This window comes from Hyperolius riggenbachi, unplaced genomic scaffold (assembly GCF_040937935.1).
Source record: "Hyperolius riggenbachi isolate aHypRig1 unplaced genomic scaffold, aHypRig1.pri scaffold_228, whole genome shotgun sequence".
Taxonomy (NCBI): Eukaryota; Metazoa; Chordata; class Amphibia; order Anura; family Hyperoliidae; genus Hyperolius; species Hyperolius riggenbachi.
Window position 1 is genome coordinate 157,157 of NW_027152439.1, and position 13,775 is coordinate 170,931.

The following is a 13,775-nucleotide window of genomic DNA, read 5'->3' on the forward strand; positions in this document are numbered from 1 at the left end:
GCTACAAGAGGAAAAAAAAATTTTTCAAATCGGCCTTATAGTTTTTGAGAAAATCGATTTTAAAGTTGCAAAGGAAAAAAATACACATTTAAAAACCCGCCGACTTTAATGGTTAATAGCAAATCCACCTTAAATGCTAGAAACCCTAAATTTGCAGGATATGTTAAGGAGATCATTAGGAATAAGAGGAAAAAACAATTTTTCAAAAAGACCTTATAGTTTTTGAGAAAATCGATTTTAAAGTTTCGAAGGAAAATAGTATACTTTTAAATGCGGTAAATGTCACTTTTAGTAGCAAGCCTAACGGTAGTGTAATTTTACATGTATCAAAAGAAAGAGCAATACATTTCCTGACAGAGTTTCCAGGGGGTCCATACGCAGCCGCAGCGCTTTGGCCAGGTATCGCTATACAGCCGTAATATGGCTGTATGAAGATTCCTGGCATTTTTTCCTATTTTCCCAATTTTTTTTTTTATGTTTAGAGTGGGCGGGCAGAGGCGGCGATCCGCCGCGATTGACGTCAGGAGGGGCAGAGCTGAAGCTGAAAGCTCTGCCCCTTCCAGGAAATGCCGGCGGATTGCCCCCGGGGCAATTTGGGGGCTCTGCAGCCCTCGTTTTGCGGCGGGGACACGTGAACTCCCTTATGCGGCCCAGCCTCATCCTGACTTTGCCTCCTGCGGCCCCCGGGTAAATTGAGTTTGAGACCCCTGACTTAAAGCATGCCTGAAGCAAGATGTATATATAGGCTGACCTATATTTATTTCCTTTTAATAAATGCAGATTTCCTGGCTGTCCTGCTTATCCTCTACTTCTAATACTTTTAGCCATTGCCCCTGAACAAGCATGCAGATCAGATTTTTCTGACTGAAATCTGACAAGATTAGTCGCATTCTGGTTTCAGGTGTGTGTGATTCAGACACTACTGCAGCCAAAGAGATCAGCAGAGCTGCCATGCAAAAGGTATTGTTTAAAGCAAACCTGTGAGTAACTCTCATGCATGAATGAAGAGGAGCACGGACCCAAACTTCTAGATGCTCCTGCAGTGGCGTCCCTACCATTGGGTGCAGGGGGGCGTGGTGCCCCAGGTGACTGACACAAAGGGGTGTCGCCACGACATCTCATGGTAGGGGAAGAGTAGCGCTAGATGGAGGAGTGGGGGACAGCGGCGGGGAGGGGGGACAGATCCCCCCCCTCCCTCACCTGGGTCCCCTCCTTCTGTCTCTCTTCCCCGCCGCTGCCCACCCGCGCCCGGTTCATCTCCCCACAGCCCACTGCGGGGACTGCCTCCCGGAGGCAGAGCAGGGCTACGGGAAGATGGCCGCTGAAGCCCTGCACTGGAGACTATTTGTGTCTCCAGTATAGGGATTCGGGCGCCATCTTCCCGTAGCCCTGCACTCTGCCTGTCAGCGCGGGAGATTTACACTGGCTGCCGCTGCAGGAGGATCGTCGCTGGAGGAACGTCGGGGAGCTGTGCATCAGAGGCCCGGCCAGGTGAGTGAATTTTTTTTACAGCGAGGTTTATTTCTGGTGAATGCTCCCCACTTAGCGATTATTGTCTGGTGAATGCTCCCCACATAGCGATTATTGGCTGGTGAATGCTGTCCCTAAATAGCGATTATTGTCTGGTGAATGCTCCCCCTAAATAGCGATTATTGTCTGGTGAATGCTTCCCCTAAATAGCGATTATTGTCTGGTGAATGCTCCCCCCACATAGCGATTATTGTCTGGTGAATGTCCCCCCCCTTAGTGATTATTGTCTGGTGAATGCTCCCCCCACATAGCGATTATTGTCTGGTAAATGTTCCCCCACATAGCGATTATTGTCTGATGAATGCTCCCCCCACATAGTGATTATTGTCTGGTGAATGTTCCCCCCACATAGCGATTATTGGCTGGTGAATGCTCCCCCCACATAGCGATTATTGTCTGGTGAATTCCCCCCCCACATAGCGATTATTGTCTGGTGAATGTTCCCCCCACATAGCGATTATTGTCTGGTGAATGCTCCCCCCACATAGCGATTATTGTCTGGTGAATGCTCCCCCCACTTAGCGATTATTGTCTGGTGAATGTTCCCCCCACATAGCGATTATTGCCTGGTGAATGTTCCCCCCCACATAGCGATTATTGTCTGGTGAATGTTCCCCCCACATAGCGATTATTGTCTGGTGAATGCTCCCCCCCCACATAGCGAATGGGTAGATCGCATCGCTGTACTAACTAAATAGACTGGGAGACTGAAGGTGGAGCGGAGTTCTGGAGCAAACCCAGCACGTGTAATCTCCTGCAAAACCCAGCCCCAGGACTTGACGCCAATTGGCGTTAGGTGGTCCTGGGGCTGCTGTCGTGCCACGCCCACTAGCGTTACACAGTCATTATGTAGTTAAGCCAGGGGTGTGTCAAATTCAATCCCAGAAAGGACCAAAATCTAAAACATAGTCTAAGTCATGGGCCAAACTGTTTATTATGGTTTAGCATTTATTGGACAGTCTCAAACTACATGGCGTAACTATAGCGACAGTAGGGGGCTCCTCCCTCTTGTGCTGGGTGCCCAGTGGAGCAGTTTAATATTTACCTGCCCCATTGCTGTCTAGGGTCTCCTCTGATCTCCCTGAGAGACACATGTTCCATGCTGCATACCTCCGGCTCTGAAGTTCTGTCACGTGATCAGGAGCTGGAGGTGACAGGTGCAAGCATAGAGCATGAAGCTCCCGGCACTGGAGTAGGTAACTATTACACTGCTCTGTTACTCTGCAATGTCGGGAGAGGGTACCGGGGGAAAGGTGTGTGTGTTCTATCCGCCACCAGTGGTGGTGCTACACTGGGGCACTCCCTCCCCCCCCCCCCCGGGCCCCTCTTAATATCCCCCCCCCCCTCCCCCGCTCAGTAACATGCAGTTAACTGTTTCCACGCTCCATCAGCGTACACTGAACAGGATAGGGTCTGTAAAAAAATCCTTCATGACAGGTGGTAGGAGTCCTGAATATAATGGGCCTGATTCACAAAGCGGTGCTAACAGTTAGCACGCTGGTAAAAAGCCCTTTATCATGCCTAAACTCAGTTTAGGCATAATAAGTTTAGGTGTGATAAGTTTAGGTGTGATAAGTTTAGGCATGATAAGTTTAGGTGTGATAAGTTTAGGCATGATAAGTTTAAGCGCGAACTGGGTTAGCACCGCAGTGCACAGCTGATCAAAAGTTTTACGCTAGCAAAGTCTGGTGCACTTCGTATAAAGTTTAATGGCACTGCTTTGCATGCGGGACTTTGCAAGCAATCTAAACTTATCTAAACTTATCATGTCTAAACTTATCACACCTAAACTTATCATGCCTAAACTTATCACACCTAAACTGGCTTTTCACCAGCGTGGTGCAATGGTTATCATGCCTAAAGTCTCTAACTGGGTTAGCACCGCTTTGTGAATCGAGCCCAATGTCTTTTATCCTTCAAGGCCTGATAAAGCAGCCTTGAGCTTCAAAATGTGTTTGTTAATTAAATTGTTTGAATAACACTTGAGTACTCTTCATTAAAGTACTGACGGGAAAGTACCCAAAATAATAACATACGGTAATTAAAAACAGTTTAAAAAGGTGAGATATAGTTGGTTTACCTCTAATGAAGATCTAAACAAATTTCCAATATGACTCTGTATTCTTTCAAAAATGTATTGCACGCAGTAAGGTCAGATTTAAGGCACTCAAGTCTGACTACCCTCTGGTCATCTGCAAACTTTTGGTGGTTACTAATTGACCTGAGGAAGCAGGAAATGCCTGCGAAACACGTTGTCGTCTGGCCTTACTGTGTGAGTAAGCCATGCACCAGTATCTTTGCTTACACCTCTGTTGGGAGGTTGTATTGTTTTTAAAGTAGTTCTTGCTTTTATGTTCTGACCTACCCTAACTAATGGGAGTGCGACCTTCTGAGGACCCTCGCAGACCTGTACAGGGCTCGGGAAATACTCCACAATTCTTATTAGTGCTTGTATAATTAGTTGCAACCTGTAAGTTGTGAGTTCATTTATAATTTTTTTGCATATTCTGGTGTTTCTTATTTCAATTCTTACATATTCTGTTGTATTCAGATTACCAGATTCCTTGGCCAACACTTGACCAGTACTTCAAGAAAGAAGGCCAACACATGCCTGCTTTTTAAATGTTTTATCACTCTTAGGCACCTCCAGCTTTTGTAGTTTATCTGTGTATTTGTGTCTATTATTATTATTATTATTATTAAAGATTCATAAAGAGTCAACGCATTCCATGGCACTGTACCAAGTAAGAAAAACACAGGGTACAAAATAATACAATGATATACACCAATATGTACAGAATCGGTACAAAATACAGAATGGGTAATTACAGTGGAAAAATTAATATGAATAAATGTGTAACAAATTCCAAGACACAAAAGGGTGAGAGCCCTGCCCTTGCGAACGTACAATGTAAAGGAATGGGGAGAAGGAGGGGGGGGGGGGGGTAGTATACAATATTCATACCTAGAGGCAGAGTAGAGTACAACTTGTGTTAGAAAAGTTAGAACACACACAGATTATAAGAGAAGGCGATCCATCTGGTGTTACATGTTTTACTGTATTGATTTATTGTTGTGAATTTAAGTGAGGAGCGCACAGCTAGGATTAACTATCCCTAAATTTCATAGAGTACAACTTGGCCAGAGGTCAAAGGTGAACTGGCCTAAGGTAGAATGTATGCTTGACAGAAAAAGTGACTTTTGAGGGAGCGTTTAAATATAATAAAGGTTTGAGAGTGACGGATGTGTTGTGGAAGGGAATTCCAGAGGAGAGGTGAAGCACGTGTGAAATCTTGTATACATGAATGCAAGGAGGTGATTCTAGAGGAGGACAAAAGACAAGGTCATGTGCAGAGCTGAGATTGCGATTGGATTAATATCTGGAAACTATTGAGGAGATGTACAGGGGAGAGAGACTGTGGAGAGCTTTGTAGGTTAGGGTTAAGAGTTTGAACTGGATCTTCTGGTTAATTGGTAGCCAATGAAGAGATTGACAGAAAGGAGCAGCAGAGGAAGAGCGAGAAGAAAGATGAATGACACAAGCAGCCGAGTTAGTTGGTAGTCCACAAAGTAGAATGTTACAGTAGTCCAGACGAGATATTATAAGAGCACGTATTAACATTTTAGTTGTGTCCTGAGTGAGAAAAGGTCGGATAGGAGATATGTTTTTGAGTTGGAGATGACAGGAGCTGGTTAGAGAGTAAATGTGAGCAATAAAAGAGAGAGTAGTCAAGTATTACCCCTAAGCACGGTGCTTTGGGAACTGAAGTTATGGGGAGTTATGTATTGTTATATCATTGGTATTTCAGGGGTACCTACCTTTCCCTGCTGCCTCTGTAACCTGCACCAGATAGGTGTCTCTGGGAAATAACGGGACATTGTCATTCTCGTCCTCCACGGTGATTGTTATGTGTAGGGGGTCGCTGTACAAAACGTTCTCTGCATTCAGGGCTGACACAGCAATCTGGTACTGGAGGAGAATGGAAATAAATGAACATTAAATTACATTACGCAGGCCGAACAAAGCAGAAAGTGATGAATCAGCTGCTTTTCTGCTGCTCTCTGCTTTGCAATCTGTTAAAAGCCAATTCCACAAATAGTCATTGAACTGAGAGCTAAAGCAGCAACTTCTGTCATTTTGTCATTTGTAACTTTTTTTTTTGACTTTCAAAAGTTATCACTCGACTGCAAAACTTCTGAACGGTGTCTCCAGACGGCATTCCAGTAGAGATGTCGCGAACCTCCGATTTTCGGTCCGCGAACCCCGTTCGCGAACCTTCGCGGAAGGTTCGGTTCGCGGAAAAGTTTGCGAACCGCAATAGACTTCAATGGGGAGGCGAACTTTGAGAAATAGAAAAAATTATGCTGGCCACAAAAGTGATGGAAAAGATGTTTCAAGGGGTCTAACACCTGGAGCGGGGCATGGGGGAGTGGGATACATGCCAAAAGTCTCAGGGAAAAATCTGGATTTGACGCAAAGCAGCGTTTTAAGGGCAGAAATCACATTGAATGCTAAATTGCAGGCCTAAAGTGCTTTCAAACATCTTGCATGTGTATACATCAATCAGGGAGTGTAATTAGAGTACTGCTTCACACTGACACACCAAACTCCCTGTGTAACGCACTGCAAACAGCTGTTTGCGTAGTGACGGCCGTGCTGGACTGGTGCGCACCGTGGCCAGAGTGTAGGCCGTGGCGTTTTTCAAGCCCATATGGTTGCCGGGCTGTGGTAGCTCAATGATAGAACAACAGTGACTGTCCAGCTGATCAAATTTGGTCTGTCCACAATGAAGCAATGACCTTATTATCTTTTGTGTCCCACCCCCACCCGAGACACTCAAATAGGCGGCGGTCATTGCTTTATTGTGATGTGCAAGCCCCTTCACCGCGGCAAGTTAATGATCACGAAGGGGGATGGGCACATGTACATGCCTGTTGTTTTTTTTGTTGCAGCCGCCCGCAGTGCAGCCAGAAAAAATTAGCCAGGCATGTACACGCACCAGAAAAATTAGTGTAGCGGCCTTAAAAATTCAGGAATCCGCCTAGAGTCCTGGACCCTATTGGTGGTGGCGGAGAAGGCAAGCGGCCTGCAGGCAGAGATGCTGTGTGTGGGGACTGACTTAGTCTTTGGTCGTGCAGTAGCCCTCCGTGATCCATTCCTCATTCATTTTGATAAAGGTCTGGTTCTGAACACTGTCGTAACTATGCCTCCAGCTGCACTGAAGGTCCTTTCTGACAGGATGCTTGCGGCAGGGCAAGAGAGAAGTTGTATGGCAAATTGGGACAGCTGTGGCCACAGGTCAAGCCTGCGCAACCAGTAGTCCAAGGGTCCATCGTCGCTTTTCGCAGTGTCTACATCCACACTCAAGGCTAGGTACTCGGCTACCTCCTGCTAAAGGCGTTGGTGGAGGGTGGATCCGGAAGGACTATGGCGAGGAGTTGGACTAAAGAATGTCTGCATGTCCGACATCACCCTGAGATCGCTGGAGCGTCCTGTCCTTGCCTGCATGGACTTGGGAGGAGGAGGGTTACTGCCAGTGGTACCTTGATTGCGTTGTGCAGCCACATCACCCTTAAACGCATTGTAAAGCATCATCGACAGCTTGTTCTGCAAGTGCTGCATCCTTTCCGCCTTGTGTTGAGTTGGTAACAGGACGGCCACTTTGTGCCTGTACCGAGGGTCTAATAGTGTGGCCACCCAGTACAGGTCATTAGCCTTGAGTTTTTTGATACGGGGGTCCCTCAACAGGCTGGACAACATGAAAGAGGACATCTGCACAAAGCTGGATGCAGACGTACTCTCCATCTCCTCTTGCTCCTCCTCAGTGACAGGATGCAACTCCTCTTCCTCCCCCCAGCCACGAACAATACCACGGGAACGTGGAGCAGCAGAAGCCCCCTGTGACGGCTGCCGCGGTTGTTCTTCTTCCGCCGCCTCTTCCTCCTCCACAGAAACACCTTACTCATCATCACCATCATCAGAGTCTGACTCCTCTCCTTCCCCACACGACTCCTCTTCTTCCTCCTCCTCCCCCCTCTGTGCTGCCGCAGGTGTTGTGGAAACATCGGGTTCGGGTGTAAATGGCTCCCACGACTCCTGCTGCCATAACTCTTCTCGTTCACGCTCCTCCACAGCTGTATCCACCACTCTACGCACGGCACGTTCCAGGAAGTAGGCGTAGGGGATCAAGTCGCTGATGGTGCCCTCATCACGACTCACCAGTTTGGTCACCTCCTCAAAGGGCTCCATGACCCTGCATGCATTTCGCATCAGTGTCCAGTTGTTGGGTCACAACATCCCCATCCTCTCAGATTGTGTCCTTGTACTGTAGTGATACAGGTACTGGGTGACGGCTTTCTCCTGGTCTAGCAGGCGAGAGAACATCAGCAGGGTGGAATTCCAGCGAGTCGGGCTACCGCAAATCAGGCGTCTCACCGGCAAGTTGTTTCTACGCTGAATGTCCGCAAAGCATGCCATGGCCTTGTAAGAGCGCCTGAAATGCCCACACAACTTCCTGGCCTGCTTCAGGACGTCCTCTAAGCCTGGGTACTTGGACACAAATCTTTGCACGACCAGATTCAGAACATGTGCCATGCAGGGTATGTGTGTCAGCTTTCCCAAATTCAACGCAGCAATGAGATTGCTGCCGTTGTCACACACCACGTTGCCGATCTCAAGCTTGTGCGGGGTCAGCCATTGCTCCACCTGTTTGTTAAGAGCAGCCAGGAGAGCTTCTCCAGTGTGACTCTCCGCTTTCAGGCAAGACATGTCTAACACTGCGTGACACCGTCGTACCTGGCATGCAGCATAGGCCCTGGGGTGCTGGGGCTGTGTAGCTGGAGAGGAGATCTCAGCACCAGCCAAGGAGGAGGAGGAGGATGACGACAGCGAAGCGGTGGTAGCAGGTGGAGAGGAGGTGGCTGGAGGCCTGCCTGCAAGCTGTGGAGGTGTGACAAGTCGGTCCGCTGCGCAGCTACGTACTCCCTGCTTGCTGCCATCGGTCACCAGGTTGACCCAATGGGCTGTGTATGTAATGTAGTGGCCCTGCCCGTGCTTGGCAGACCAGGCATCCGTGGTCAGGTGGACCCTTGACCCAACGATGTGTGCCAGAGATGACACCACTTGCCTCTCAACTGCACGGTACAGTTTGGGTATGGCCTTTTGTGAAAAATAATTGCGGCCTGGTATCTTCCACTGCGGTGTACCAATGGCCACAAACTTACGGAAAGCCTCTGACTCCACCAGCTTGTATGGTAATAGCTGGCGAGCTAATAGTTCCGCCACGCCAGCTGTCAGACGCCGGGCAAGAGGGTGACTGGCAGACATTTGCTTCTTACGCTCAAATACTTCCTTCACGGACAGCTGGGTACTGCTGTGGGCAGAGGAGAAGGAACCTCTGCAGGGAAGAGGCGGTGTGGAGGAGGGTGGCTGTGAAGGTGCAAGGGAAAAAGTGGATGAAGACGATGCACCTGAAGGAGGAAGAGGAGAAGGAGGGTGGCTTGTCTTTTGAGGGGTGCTGCTTTTCCTCAGGTGTTCTTGCCATAGCTGTTTGTGCCTTCTCTCCAGGTGCCTTCGTAAGGCACTTGTCCCTACGTGAGAGTTGGCCTTTCCACGGCTCAATTTTTGCTGGCAGAGACAACAGATGGCTTTGCTCCGATCTGAGACACACACGTGAAAACATTTCCAAACCGTTGAGCCCCCCCGGGGTGATGGCGCTACGGTGGCATCAGCAGCTGATGTTGAAGGGCATGTTGGCTGGCTGGCCATAGCTGGCGATACATGGCGCCGGACACTGCCCCCAGCTGTTTCTGAGGACGAGCTCCCTCTGCTTCTATCATGGAGTCGTCTCCTCCTACTTCTCTCCTCCTCCTCCTTTGAACTGTCCCCCTGGTCATCTCCTCTACCGGGAACATATGTGGTATCCATATAATTGTCATCATAATCCTCCTGGCCAGCTTCACTTTCCTCAGACGCCTCCTCAACTGCACCAACTTCAGGTGGTTCATCATCCCCCTCCTCACACGTTACGTCCATACTATCGCCACCTAACTCAGATGTATGAGGTGGTGTACCTGCGCCTTCTTCTTCTTGTTGCAGTAGTGGGTGTGAATCAGTGATTTCACTACCACCACCACCAAATAACTCCTGCGAAGTGTCAAATGCAGCGGATGTGGTGCTTGTTGTAGCGCTGGTGGCTGCGGGAGATGAGGTGTTCTGTGTTAAATAGTCAAGCACGTCCTGATCTTGGGAAGTGATGGCACGTGCCTTCTTCTGAGCACTGTATTTTGGGCCAGGTACGCACGAAACCACAGCAACACCACCTCGCACAGACCTGCCAGTGCCTGGTGGCCTTCCTCTGGGTCTGCCTCTACCTCTTCCTCTACCTGGTTTGTCCATTTTGTCCATCTCGGGGGGATGCTAGGTATATGCAGTGAGGTGGGTTCACTCAACACAACAGGTAGTTAGATGCAGTGAGCTGGGTTCACTGAACAGTAAAGGTACTTAGATGCAGTGAGGTGGGTTCACTCAACACAACAGGTAGTAAGATGCAGTGAGCTGGGTTCACTGAACAATAAAGGTACTTAGATGCAGTGAGGTGGGTTCACTCAACACAACAGGTAGTTGGATGCAGTGAGCTGGGTTCACTGAACAATAAAGGTACTTAGATGCAGTGAGCTGGGTTCACTGAACACAACAGGTAGTAAGATGCAGGGAGCTGGGTTCACTGAACAATAAAGGTACTTAGATGGAGTGAGCTGGGTTCACTGAACAATAAAGGTACTTAGATGCAGTGAGCTGGGTTCACTGAACACAACAGGTAGTAAGATGCAGTGCGCTGGGATCACTGAACAATAAAGGTACTTAGATGCAGTGAGCTGGGTTGCTGGCAGTGGCACACACACTATCAATTAGCAAGGCTGTGCATACAACAAAAGTGTCAGTTTGACACACAGACAAAAAAAAAAAAAAAGTACAGGATGAGCTCTGAAAAGAGCTATTGAGGGGTGCTATAAAAGCAATAACAATCAGCCAGAAGCAAGCTAAGCAGCCAAGAAACTAACTAATCTGTCCCTAGAAGAACAAGTCTGCAGCAGCTGTCCCTAGTCTGTCTCTACTCTCTAGCAGGCACACGAGTGAGGCTAATGGCCGCCGCAGCCTGCCTTATATAAGGGGGGGTGGGGCTCCAGGGCTTAGTGTAGCCTGAATGGCTACAATGTGCCTGCTGACTGTGATGCAGAGGATCAAAGTTGACCCTCATAGTACATTATGGGGCGAATCGAACTTCCGCAAAAGTTCGCCTGGTGCAGGCGAACACGAACCCCCAAAGTTCGCCTGGAACCATTTGCAGGCGACCCGTTCGTGACATCTCTACATTCCAGTGAATGCCTGCTAGCTAGTCTGAGAGATCGTTAGAGAAACAGCCGGACTGATAAATCCAAAGATAACAGTCACCCAGAGATACAATAGACTATGCCTGTATGTGTGTGTGTGTTGGTTGTGTTAGGATAGGAAGGAGGAGGGGAGGGGGTAGGTTGAATTTGAAATACTTGCAGTAACATAAAAAGCACATCTATCGTAAACAGTAACTTTACTCCCATACATCTCCCGATCGGCCGATCGACAATCTGGTTTAATAACTTTCTGATAAAAATCGGTGCTGCAAAATATTCCTCAGTCAATCATTTGATTAAATGCGTCCATCGGACTTACCGGAAAGATCACGGTTACAGTGCTCAATCGTGTGCATGCCGGTAACCGTGTGCAATACCACGACGACCAACTAAGGTAACAGATCTTGGATGGGCGTATCTGGGTAATACATAGCCTATGGCAAACACTGAAATTGCAAACCCCTCCCCCCCTCCCCCCCCTAAAAAGACAGCATCCTTTCTCACGTACATGTGTTATAATAGTTGCTTATGTTTTTGGGCTCGAGATATTGCTGAAGTTACTTTTTTGGAAATATCTCTTCTAATTCCATCTTTGTCCTCTTTTCTAACACTAAGCCAACTGTGCCCTACTTACATAAATTAAGTAGGCATGTTACCAGATAACAGAATAATTCCAATCTGTGGTCTGAGTGATGGGGAGGCACATGGGGCAGGCATAGCGGCGCAACTCAGGAGCAGGCATGGGGGCGTAGCAAAGGGGCAGGCATGGCAGCGCAACACAGGAGCAGGCATGGCACCTCTCTAGATACGCCTCTGATGATGTACCCTGAACAGTAAAATGTGGACCCCTCCCCCCCCCCCCCCCTTCCCGTGCCTGTGCATTGTAAATTTTACATCAGCCACCATCAATCCCTCCACCCCACCCCCCGTGTGGCACCAGGCACGTGTATGTGACAGCGAAGGAGGCCTGGTGTGACGGCAGCAGGACAGGAAGGAATTTACACTTCATGGGTACCAGGGGAATATTTACATTTGGGAGGTGGCTACGCAGGCAGCATAAGCGGCGTCACAAGGTCATTCCTAAGAATCGGCCTGCGGTGTATGGGCAGCCAACATATCTCTCTCTAATTAGATTTGATCATAGAGAAATCTGTCTCTTGGTCAAACTGCCCATCACCAATAGATGTATGGGCACCTTTAGTGGCACGGGGATTAGAATATCTTTCAGGTTTTATTGCCATCTAAGCCCACGCCCTTACTGTTCTGGATGTAAATTTAGGCAACAGGTGAAAAAAAAATTATTCTCAAAGGTGGCACAGACAGCAATAAACACCCCCAACAGAGAGTTTATCTCATCCAAAAACCTTTCAAAAATTAGAAATAAAAGTTTGTGCTGCAAGTGGGATTAAAGGAATACTTAAGTCAAACTGAAAAAATGACTTTTACTCACCTGGGGCATCCCTCAGCCCCCCGAAGCTGGATGGTGCCCTCGCAGCCCTGCTCCGATCGTCCTGTCCCCACCGGCGGCTACTTCCGGTTCGGCAACAGCCGCCGACAGGCTGGGAACGCGGCTGATTTTCCGCGTTCCCTGCCGCTATTATCACCCTCTATGCTGCTATAGAGTATAAGTCATTTTTTCAGTTTGACTTAAAGAAAACCTGTACTGAAAATTAAAAGTCAAAATAAGCATACACAAGTCATACTTACCTTCCATGTAGTCCTACTCATCAGTGTCATTCTCCTGTCCCGCATCCTGTTTGTTCACTGTGATCAATGGTTTTTTTCCATCCTCCATTTTGAAAATGGCCATTACCCATAACAGCTTTCTGGTCAGTTAAACTGTAACATCGCCCACTTGAGCCATAGGGAAACATGGACATTACCGGGTACATCAGTTTTCCTCTCAGCTATAACTGACAGCAACTGATATTTTACTGACAGCAACTGATATATTTCAGATCTGACAAAATATTGTCAGAACTGGAAGGGATTATTGTCAGAAGAAAATGGTGAGCTTCTGAGAGAAACTGATGGCAAGGTAACTATGCAATGTTCATTTGAAGTTACCTCATGTGTTTATTTTAAATATTTTGCTCAGTACAGGTTCTCTTAAGTATTCCTTTAACTGTAAGTTGTAACCTGGCAATCTGGCGAATGCTATGTAACATGTGCCCTCACCTGGTTCTGTAGTTCCCAGTCCAAAGCTCGCGTGACAAAAACATTGCCGCCCAAATCAAGCCGTGAACAGAGCTCCTGAAAAGCTTCCGGACCACATCGTAATGGACCTCAGTGCTGTTCCAGCACACCCTGTACATGAAATTCAATGATGAAAAATGTAAGTCAGCATTTTGGTCATACCAATGGTCTAGAACCATAGAAAATAAATGGGATACAGATAGACAACAAATTAAGATAATTGTACTCAATGCCAAGCTGCTGCAGCTAAATCAGATACAATTTTGAGATGTATTGAAAGGGAAATTAGAACTCAGGATCATATGGAATATGGAATTCAGTTCTGGGCACCACATTACAGGAAGGACATTGCAGTTTTAAAGCAGGTACAGAGAACGAGCAGCAACAACACTGATTAGAGGAACGGAAGGTCTTAATGTTGCTTGTGAATTTTTGCATTGAATACTTTTTTTCATTCAAGAAATGTTCAAGAAAATAGCTTGTATTAAAAATCAATATTTTTACCACGAAAAGAGCGAAAACACGGAAAACCAATATTTATTACAATTATTTTTCTGTGAAAATCCGAAAAATCTACTTTTTTTACCATTTTTACAAAACTTACTTCTGATAGGATTTTCACTTGTAAATTGAATTTAACATTTTATGTGTGAAAG

At 47.3% G+C, this 13,775-nt stretch overlaps 1 protein-coding gene across 1 annotated transcript in view; it reads right to left on the reverse strand.

The window, feature by feature from the left end:
• LOC137543831 (cadherin-16-like) overlaps nt 1–13,176 on the reverse strand; it is a gene marked incomplete at its 5' end in the record, with an annotated part of 140,496 nt that extends 127,320 nt beyond the window's left edge. The window contains 2 exons of the mRNA XM_068264916.1: nt 5,350–5,500; nt 13,102–13,176. Coding sequence (XP_068121017.1) covers nt 5,350–5,500; nt 13,102–13,176 — 226 coding nt within the window. The remainder of the gene's footprint in view (nt 1–5,349; nt 5,501–13,101) is intronic.
• Between the last annotated feature and the right edge of the window lie 599 nt (nt 13,177–13,775).